The sequence below is a fragment of the Pelodiscus sinensis genome, chromosome 28 (assembly GCF_049634645.1).
Source record: "Pelodiscus sinensis isolate JC-2024 chromosome 28, ASM4963464v1, whole genome shotgun sequence".
In the NCBI taxonomy this organism is placed as follows: domain Eukaryota; kingdom Metazoa; phylum Chordata; order Testudines; family Trionychidae; genus Pelodiscus; species Pelodiscus sinensis.
The window spans coordinates 7,828,588-7,839,309 of NC_134738.1; the positions used below are offsets into that span (position 1 = coordinate 7,828,588).

The following is a 10,722-nucleotide window of genomic DNA, read 5'->3' on the forward strand; positions in this document are numbered from 1 at the left end:
CCCCATGTGATCCCTCACCTGTCACGCACCTCCAGAGAAACAGAGGCTAGGGACACCATTCCTATCCATCCTGGCTAATAACCATTGATAGACCTAACCTCCATGAATCTATCCAGCTCTTTTTTGAACCCTTTTAAAGTTCTAGCCTTCACCGCATCCTCTGGCAAGGAGTTCCACAGGTTGACTGTGCACCGAGTGAAGAAAATCTCATTGCAGGAGGAATAACAGCTTATTCCAGTTAGGGCTTTAATTTGGAATCCCGTTTCACTGCCGTGTGTAGATGCGGGCAGTTACTTTGGGCTAGTCAAGTTCTAAAATGGCAACCGGCCGGGAACATGCTAATAAAGCATGGGATATTTAAATCCCGGGCTTCATTTGCAATTTCAGTTGCCCTCATTAGCCTCCCTAGATCGAACTAGGGGGCTAGTGTAGACATACCCTACCTGAAAAAACTTACTCTCAAAGGGTATGTCTACACTACCACCCTAGTTCGAATAGGGTGGTTAATGTAGGCAACCGGAGTTGCAAATGAAGCCCGGGATTTGAATTTCCCGGGCTTCATTTGCATGTTGCCGGGCGCCGCCATTTTTAAATGTCCGCTAGTTCGGACTCCGTGCAGCGCGGCTACACGCGGCACGAACTAGGTAGTTCGGATTAGGCTTCCTATTCCGAACTATCTGTACTCCTCGGACTACCTAGTTCGTGCCGCGTGTAGCCGCGGGCACGGAGTCCGAACTAGCGGACATTTAAAAATGGCGGCGCCCGGCAACATGCAAATGAAGCCCGGGAAATTCAAATCCCGGGCTTCATTTGCAACTCCGGTTGCCTATATTAACCACCCTAGTTCGAACTAGGGTGGTAGTGTAGACATACCCAAAAGTACTTACGGGCCTTTTTCTCATTTGCACTCATGTTCTAATCACTTGGCCAGTGTAAAGAAGCTCCGGAGTGGGAATAAATCTCTTTAGCCCCCCTGGCTCTGGAGCACAGATGGCAACTAGCCCCAGCCTCCCCAGCCCTAGGAGGGCTGGCAGCATGACCCCAGCCTCTGCTAGGCTGAAGCTCAGGCAGCCTCAGGTTATGGAGGAGCCGCGCTGAATGGGGGCAGCCCGGGCACGGATTGTGGGCAGGGCCAGCCAAGCAGTTTCAGTCTTTCCCTGTCTCTTATACCTGCCACCCATGAGTCCCACTAGTTGGTGTCTTAGATCCCGTCTGACTGAAAGCGCATAAGTAACCGTGCTGCCACGAAGGCGTGGGGCTGTGATCAGGCCAGGCATGGCAAGAGACTGCCAGGAGTAAGGGAGAAATCTATCCATTTGCTACAGATTGTTCGAGAAATAACTTAGTGCTTTTTTATGCTGTAGTTATTTGAACCAATGAAGCTGCAATAGTTCAATCCACTGATTTGTAGCTTAGCTCATGCAAATCACTTTTTACATGGGTACAGCGCATCTGTCGGATTGTACCAATGTAGTTACATCATTGCAAAAATCCCCAGTCTAGACTAGCTCTCAGCGGGATCCTAGGAGTGTGCAAAGCTGTTTCTTTAACTAGCACTGTTCCTGTCTGCTGAAGAGGAATCCTGATGAGAGAGAACCCCTTGAATTGCTCAGTTTGGAAAAGTGCTTGGAATCGGTGGACAAGGAAAACAAGTGTAAATGCAAGTGAGAGCTATTGTGATTCTGATTCTTTTTCACTCCTGTTCGGAGAAGAGGGAATAAATGAGGATGTATGCAGGGGGGACCCAGCTACTACCTGTTAATGTGAACTCCGGAGGAACTTGTCGTGATGAGGCCATAGAATCACAGAGTCACAGATCTAGAACAGGAAGGGACCTTGAGAGGTCATCGAGTCCAGTCCCCTGCCCTCATGGTAGGACCAAACACTGTCTAGATCATTTATTATTATTTAACTACCCAGAGAGTTAGGAAGTTTTTTCTAATGTCCAACCTAAATGTCTTTTGCTGCAGGTTAAGCCCACTGTTTCTTCTCTTATCCTGAGAGGCTAAGGAGAACAATGTTTCTCCCCCCCTCCTTGTAACACCCTTTTAGATACTTGAGAACAGCTATCATGTTCCCTTTCAGTCTTCTCTTTTCCAAACTAAACAAGCCCAGTTCTTTCAGCCTTCCTTCATAGCTCATGTTTTCTAGACTTGGACCTAAGGCACCACTGTGTCTCTGTCTCTCACAATATTTTTCAAGTGCCTTGCAGCAGATCCCTGTAGGTGCTGTTATCACTCAGAACAACATCCTGTGGAGCCCTACAACAACCATCTAGATTGCTCACAAAGCCACTCACAAATCATGCAATCAGATCCACCCTCCCCCCCACCAGCTCCATAGTCTTGCACCCTAGAGCAGTACCATGGTACCCTGCTCAGAAGCCTGACCAGTGTAAATGTATTACCTACTCTGCCACTTCTTCAATGTGCAGAGGACGTGCACCAGCCTTTGTAAACTGATTTCTCAAGCACTTCAAGCAAAATACACTGTTTTAGATAAAGTACACAACAAACGAATTCACCGGAGAAAGATTTTAAGTGGTTATGAGTGGTAGGCATAAAAGATCAGAGATCATTACCACAGAAAATAGAAGATAAGCACACAATCTAAACCTTAAACTTTGTTTCATTAGGCAACAGTTAGATCAAGCCATTTTCTCACTCCCGCTGGATGCTACAGCTCTCAACGCGCAGGCCTGGACCAGTCTCCTCAGAGGAAGTTTTCATCTTGACAGCATTCTTGTTGCTTCCTGTCTAGAGAAGAAGGGTCCAGGCTTGTGATTCCAAGGGCTCTGCCCGCTGCCATTTCTGCTGTCGCTTTGTCCTTTCCAGCCCCCCTCAACCGGCCTCCTCCTGCTTGAACAGCCACTACTATTGTAAAGGGCTCACTCAGAGCTGGCACAGCTGGGGCTCCTCAGGCTGGAAATCGCAGCTCCCGCTTGGGTGTAGACAGACCCTGGGCTGGGAGAGGCCACGGAAATCCGGGGGCCGTGGCTAGTAGTTCACAGCTGTGGCAAGAACAACAAAGCAGCACTCAGCCTGAAGGCTGGGCATGCTGTTGGCCCCGTATCCCAGCGCTTACTCGGGTGGGGCCTTCCCAGTTTTCAACACCCAGGATGGGGGCTCCGTTTCCCAAAGGTCTCCGTTCCCATTGCGGTGCTTAAAGAAGAGTGAGAGTGTCTAAAAAAGGGCTCAGAACTCATCAGCTCCCGTCAGGCCAACTAACAGAAGGGGGCAATTGCTCTGTGGCCTCCAGATTCAAAAGGGCCAGGCATTCCCAGCCGCTGCTCTCACTACTACAGCAGTGGTGGTAGCCAGAGCCCGGGCCCTTTAAATTGCCACAGGCATGCTCCAGAGCTCTGGGCTGCTCTGAGCAGGGAAGGGACAGTATGGCACTGTCTGGGTAGTGCTGAGACCTGGGGGGAGGGGCGGCATGGTGCAGTCTGGGTGGCACTGAGGGCTGGGGGAGGGGTGGCATGGTGCAGTCTGGGTGGCACTGAGGGCTGGGGGAGGGGCGGCATGGTGCAGTCTGGGTGGCACTGAGGGCTGGGGGAGGGGTGGCATGGTGCAGTCTGGGTGGCACTGAGGGCTGGGGGAGGGGTGGCATGGTGCAGTCTGGGTGGCACTGAGGGCTGGGGGAGGGGTGGCATGGTGCAGTCTGGGTGGCGCTGAGGGCTGGGGGAGGGGTGGCATGGTGCAGTCTGGGTGGCACTGAGGGCTGGGGGAGGGGTGGCATGGTGCAGTCTGGGTGGCACTGAGGGCTGGGGGAGGGGTGGCATGGTGCAGTCTGGGTGGCGCTGAGGGCTGGGGGAGGGGTGGCATGGTGCAGCCTGGGTGGCGCTGGGGGAGGGGTGGCATGATGCAGCCTGGGTGGCGCTGGGGGGAGGGGCGGCATGGTGCAGTCTGGGTGGCACTGAGGGCTGGGGGAGGGGTGGCATGATGCAGTCTGGGTGGTGCTGGGGGGAGGGGCGGCATGGTGCAGTCTGGGTGGCGCTGGGGGAGGGGTGGCATGGTGCAGTCTGGGTGGCACTGAGGGCTGGGGAAGGGGTGGCATGGTGCAGTCTGGGTGGTGCTGAGGGCTGGGGGAGGGGTGGCATGGTGCAGTCTGGGTGGTGCTGGGGGGAGGGGCGGCATGGTGCAGTCTGGGTGGCACTGAGGGCTGGGGGAGGGGTGGCATGGTGCAGTCTGGGTGGGGCTGGGGAGGGGCGGCATGGTGCAGTCTGGGTGGTGCTGAGGGCTGAGTGCTCCAGCCCCTCTCCTTCTGCCCAAGGTCCCGTCCCTTCTAGGAAGATGGAGCTGCTCCTAACCCCACCTTGCCCTGCGCCCGATAAGTCTGCTGGTCTCCCTGGCTCTCCTTGTGACACTTATGACCAGTTTTTCAAGAGCACTCAGGACTCAATGTCCTGGGCAGTTTGGAACATCTGACCCCATATTTAGGTGCCTACATGGGAGCTGGCTAGCTCCAAAAATCTGGTCCTTTGTGTGAAATTTGCCTCCCTGCAATGGGTCAGCACAGATCTCTTCACCAGCTGAGCCCTCTGAACCTTTGTGCATTTCATCCACAGATAGTATCATAGGAATGCAAAGGCCTGGTCCACACTAATGCAGGCAGGTCAGGTTAAGGTACGTCATCCAGCTATGCAAAATGTGTAGCTGGATTCGACTTCCCTTAAGCAGAGTCATCACAGCATCTATACTGCGGGAGATCCCATTGGCTTCCCTTACATCTCACAGAGTGACGAGTGCTGGATGCCAGCAGGAGCTGCCCGTGGCATTTGATATGGGGGTCTACACTAAACCCAGTAAATCCAACACTAGAAAATTGACCTCCGGAGGATCAATCTTCTCCATAGTGTAGACTTGTCCAAGCTGCCCACTAAGTGTGAGGCCTGTAAGGCCTGCAGAATCAGACCTTTTATGACAGGGACTCAGAGAAACTCTGAAAAGTGAGTGTGTGTGTGTGTGTGTGTGTGTGTGTGTGTGTGTGTGTGTGTGTGTGTAGTTAACATTTATATCTTGGTACTGCTAAGAGGCCCACCCATCCAAGAATCCATTGTGCTAAGTGCTATACAAACACCTCATTAAGCATATCATTCATGTTTCTCTCTTTTTCTCTGCTCTCTCTCATGCAGGTCCCTCACCCCATGAAGACCCTGCCCTATTACAGCTATGACCAACCTGTGATTGGATACTGCCAGGCCCACAAGCCTCTCCATGTAAATAAGGCGTATGACACCATCTCCCGGGGGGAACAGGCTGAGACAACCAACCTGGAACTCAGTCGAGACCACAGCTTCATAGCTACAATTGCGCGCTCAGCTGCTCCAGCCATTTACATTGAGAGAATACCAAACTAATCATGGAGACCACTTCTTCGGGGATGGGTGGGGGTTGGGAATTCTTTTGAGGGACTTTCATCTCAGAAGAGAACAGTACAAGAAAAAAAATCTACCATTCCAGTTGCAAATGTTCCAACACAAACAAAAGGAAAAGGGATAAAGAAAAGTGTGGAAATTCTATCTTGCAGTACAGTGCTGAGAACTTGAAGATTTTCTTTGCTTTAAAACTTTCAAACAAACTCCTTGATGTAAATATTAACGAGAGATTGTCAAGTTCTTATTAAAAATAGATTTCACTCTAGCTACATAAAGGGATGAATTAAGAGTTCTGTTTATATATTTGATTTTTCTACATTGCACGGTTCTTGAGGAGAACCACAGGTAAAAACGAGGTGTGAGGTTGCAAGGTGGATCACGCATAGCTTCTTTATTAGTGTTTATTACTCTTAAAAAAGCTTTGTTTAAATTGATTTTTCTTTTCTTTTTCAAACGAACAACAAAGCAATGGCTATTTTATTTTATTTTATTTTGGGGGGGAGGGGTCATTGGGTCAAAGCTAATATTTTGAACTCCAAACATGGGCATTACAGCTTGTGTTGAACCAAAAGGACGGTGGCAATTGATGCAGCAGAACAAAGAAACAAACAAACAAAAACCTTGGGTGCATGTACTTTTAAGACACATGCTATGCACTACGGAGGGTGCTTTGGATTTTTTACTATCTTCATTGTGCTTCATTGTTGATACTATACTTAACAGTTGGCCTCTAAAATGGGGAAACATGATGGACTATTAGTTCACACATTTACAGTCCAGAGATGGCATAGGCAAAAAATAAAGGATGTATGGGTACCTAAATGGATACAATGTGCCCAAAATGGATTGAAAGGAAATTCATAAAACAGGAGCATTTCAATGAAACTCAATGGCTGACACAATTTCTAAAACACAGGAGAATGTGTAGCAATGGTTTTGTTTTGTTTTTTTAATTAATTATTATGATGAGTTAGCTTTTGTGTAGTTTTTATCAATAAAAGGACAAAAAAGTGCTGGAAAAAAAATAAACATATTATTTTGTGGTTGGAAAACCACAGCCGAGCAAACGTTTGAATGGTTTCTCTAGATGTGCTACATGGTCACTCAACTGATTTTAAGAGAAGAATCACCAAAGCCTTCTCTCTCCTCTTGGTAAAGAGTGATATGAGATGTGAAAAACCTGATGCTAAACAAACTCAGATTATTTAGTTTATCTAAGACAAAGTTAAAGGGTGATTTTTATCAGAGTCCAGAAGCAGCTACATGGGAAGAAAGTTTCTGATAGTACAAGCTTCTTTAATTTAGCAGACAAAATCCAATAGCTGCAAGGAGAAGCTAAACAAATTCAAAATAGAAAGAAGATGCACATTTTTAACAGTGAGGATGATTGGCTTGGGGGCAATTTACTTAGGGCTGTGGCTGAGTCTCTATCACTAGAAGTCTCTATGTCAAGTGTTGGTGTCTGTCTAAAAAGATATGTCCTAGTCCAAACTTACATTATGGGTTTGATGCTGGAGAAGAGATTCTGTCATTCAGGCTTTTCAGTCAATGCATTTTTCTGGAATGGCATGAGGAGTCTGCTAGCCTTCTTAATGATTTTATTTATGCTTCCAGTGTGCTAGGAGGCTTCCAGACATTCAGGAAAGGATGACTCCCTGCTCTGAAGAGCTTGCAATCTTGGGACAGACAGACAGACAGAGGTTAGTGGAAAATGAACATTGAACAGGGAAATGTATGAGGCAGCTCAGTTCATTGTAGGCAGCAAGCCACAAGAGGGTGTCTCAGAAGGACATAAAGGATTACAGAATAAGAGATTTGAAGAAGAAGTTGCAGAATGAGTAAGGTACAGCCCGGTGAAAGGTCTATTATCCACGCTGATGGCCCAGAGGCTACAATAATCAGAGTGAAATTCAGTGCTGTGTAGAGGAACAGCACTAGAGTGTTGCAGCATTTAAGACTTCAAAATCAGATTTAAAGCTGTGATCCAAAGCCCACTGACATCACTGGGGACGGGTGACAGGGGATGGATCACTGGATGATTCCCTGTTCTGTTCATTCCCTTTGGGGCACCTGGCATTGGCCACTGTTAGCAGACAGGATAGATGGATCTTTGATCTGGTCCAGTATGGCTGTTCTTATGTACTCCTAGGCTACGTCTGCATTGGCCCCTATTACGGAATAGGGATGCAAATGTAGAACTTTGGAAGAGGCAAATGCGCGGGGGATTTAAATATCCCCCGCGGCATTTGCATTTTCATGGCTGCCGCTTTTTTCCGGCTTGGAGATAAGCCTGAGAAAAGCATCCAGACTGGCGCGTAGGAATAAGAGATCCTCCAGAATAGGGCTTTATTCCGGAGGATTGCGCCAGTCTGGATGCTTTTCTCCGGCTTATCTCCAAGCCTGAAAAAAGTGGCGGCCATGAAAATGCAAATGCCGCGGGGGATATTTAAATCCCCCGTGCATTTGCCTCTTCCAAAGTTCTACATTTGCATCCCTATTCCGTAATAGGCGGCCAGTGTAGACACAGCCCTATTGACTTCAGTGGACTTCAGACCTGGCCTTAAGAGGGATTTCAGTAGCAAATTGGCTGCCTGTTGGCAAAAAAAGCACAGGAGTATATTTCAGTGAGCTGCAAAGCGAACCTGCCATAGACTTGGATGGAAATAAAATCAGACCCATTACTGTCAAATGGATCAAAAGAAATCCACCATTAACGATGAGTTTGTGGTAGTCACTGTTCTTATTACTGTGATATTTGGAACTCCCTGGCAACAGTCCAAAAAGATCTCTTCCTCCTGCTTTAAAAGTGCAGGCTTTTCAGTCCACTCAAGGAAAACCTCGCATGGCCTATGACCATAGTTGTGTAATCCTGCCTCCCTCCAGTTCAAAGCAGTGGTGTATTTGTCAACCTACTCCTAGCAATATAAGACACAGAATAACGTGTTTTCTTTTATTCAATAGCAATTAATTCAGTATTGCCAACTCCCAGCATATATGATGTTTTTTTCAAGTCCCAGCTCCAGGAATTGTGTGTATACAAGAGAATCTCTACTTACTTTTTTTTTTTTTAAATGAAAGCTTTTACCCTTCATGGTTGCAAAGAAAAGCTTGAACATGTGACTCAGGTGAACATTACAAGTTAAAAAAGGGAAAGTAAATAAATATAACCTCAAAATACTGTTGGCATGGATTTTCGTTTTGTTTTGTTTGTTAAATATTGTCATTTTAAACCAATCAAATCATTTGGAGGTGAGGGGAGACTCATAGTTTTTGAATCCCTGGGTTAGCAACAATGTTCTGTGTAATTTATTCTATCCATGTGTGGAATAAATTGTGTTACGTGCACTGAGACATGCAGTTGTGCACTACCAGTGGAAACACATTCTGCAGCTGTGGGTGCTCTGCTAATCAGCTGGGCTGCATTGGATCTCTCCTGGGTGGCCACCCAAGCACTCCGCTTACAGGGGACACTAGCAATACTACAACATCATGGGCCATATTTCTCACAATAGTCACATAGGAAGCTGCTCCTAACTGATATGAGTTCCTGCTGGCACTAAGGATTCTGGGCTGAGCAGCTATCACCTGTCTATGCAGCCTGCAGTCACCATGCAATCAGATACTGACTGAATGTTTTGTTCCCTATATAACATTTTATTTTCCCTCTTCTACTTGTGCGCTGGAGTCCTGCTGATTTGCTTTGAACTTTCTTTCTTCCTGGGCATATCCTGAAAATTAATTGGTTAATGTTTGTAGAGTGTGTTATGGAGAAATAGTGTCATTTAAATGCTGAGTGTAACAGAGTTGAATCCTTAGACAATCAGTGTTGCCAACTTTTCTGCTCTAATGATTAATTTCATGATTTTTTACATTTTCCTTACAGCGTCATCTCCTGCAGTCCTGTGAATATAGTACAATCACACCTTTTATCCTTAAATAATGTAAGTTTCTACCATTCATGGTTGCAGAGAAGAGCTTGAAAATGTGATCTAAGTATATTCTCAAGACTCAAAGACACAATCAAAAGAACCCTCCTTTTAAAATTAAATCTTGTGACTTTTTTCAGTCAGTCTCATGATTTTTTATTTTTCCTTAGACATCTGGCAGGTGAGTTTGGGGCACTTGGGCTTGGCAATACAGCAAACCCTCCCTGAGCAAAATCCTGTTCTTAATCAAAACTGTAACACTGCCTTCGGTGACTCAAGAGAATGAGTACTAACCTCAGGACAGGCTGTTAAAAACCAGAGCACAAATCCCAAACGGGTTGGGTTCCGTATTTAGATTTTACTAACAAATTATTAAGTGTAAACTACCCCAGGTTCAATAAGAGTCATAACACAGAGTCACAGATAGATCAGAGTATCCAAGGGAACTATCTTAACACCTAGGTGAGCATACCTTTGTGATAGATGGTCCCTTACACCAAGAGTCACAGAGGTATTCAGGTTACTTCCAGATTACTCATAAAGAATCAGTCATTTACCCCAGTCAATTACATCTTAGATTTTACATCAGACAACCTTTGTAGCCAATCCTAGAATAAATTATACAAAGATTTCTTACACCGGTAAATGAGTTATTTAAAAGATAAAGCAGGGAAACTTATATACACACAAAATACAGGGCTATGTAGCACTTTGAAGACTAACAAGATGGTTTATTAGATGATGAGCTTTCGTGGGCCAGACCCACTTCCTCAGATCAAAACCATCTTGTTAGTCTTTAAAGTGCTAGATAGTCCTGTATTTTGTTTCAGCTACACCAGACTAACACGGCTACATTTCTATCACTATATACACACAAATGACTTAAAATCTTCAGTTTCAGAAAATAATTGAAGTTTCTACAATAACTAGGATTGCAAGTTTCCCGACTACATGGACTGGACACCGTTGCTGTAAATAATGTCCGGTTTGCCCAGTCAAGAAGGCTGGTGACCCTAATGATAACCACAATCTATTTCTTCTTCAAGACTAACCCAGGCTAAGTACCAAGGATCTCTTGTATATGCCTAGTAAACCTTGTCTCCCAGAATCCAGGCAGTATAGAGGTATGCACCTTCCTGTTAGGTGTTTTAATCCTCTTCTCCTGTGTTTTGAGCTGCAGTCCAGCTGACTGAAGGAATCCACTTGCATGATCTGTCTTTGGTGGGAGGAGGGCAAAACAACCAAAGTCTTTTGTTCTTTTTAACATCTCACCATAGTCCTTCCAGTGCCAATTGAACTTTTCTGTTGGGTAGGATGTAACATCTCTTGGGCTGTGTCTAGACTACAAGCCTCTGTCGGCAGAGGCATGTAGATTAGACACATAGGCAAAGGCAAATGAAGCCGCAATTTAAATGATCG

General features: G+C 46.3%; 1 protein-coding gene across 4 annotated transcripts in view; it reads left to right on the forward strand.

The window, feature by feature from the left end:
• The window catches only part of LRRTM4 (leucine rich repeat transmembrane neuronal 4), a 492,210-nt gene extending 484,672 nt beyond the window's left edge, over nucleotides 1-7,538 (forward strand). Inside the window, exon 2 of one of the 4 annotated variants that reach the window (XR_012897958.1) lies at nucleotides 5,135-5,270. Coding sequence is in view for 1 of the 4 variants with exons in the window: in XM_006114176.4 (XP_006114238.1) it covers nucleotides 5,135-5,359 (225 nt within the window). In the remaining 3 variants the exon portion in view is untranslated. Of the gene's footprint in view, nucleotides 1-5,134 lie in introns of all 4 variants that reach the window. The other 3 variants (XR_012897959.1, XM_006114176.4, XM_014569058.3) reach the window with 3 other exon arrangements.
• The last annotated feature ends 3,184 nt before the right edge of the window (nucleotides 7,539-10,722 follow it).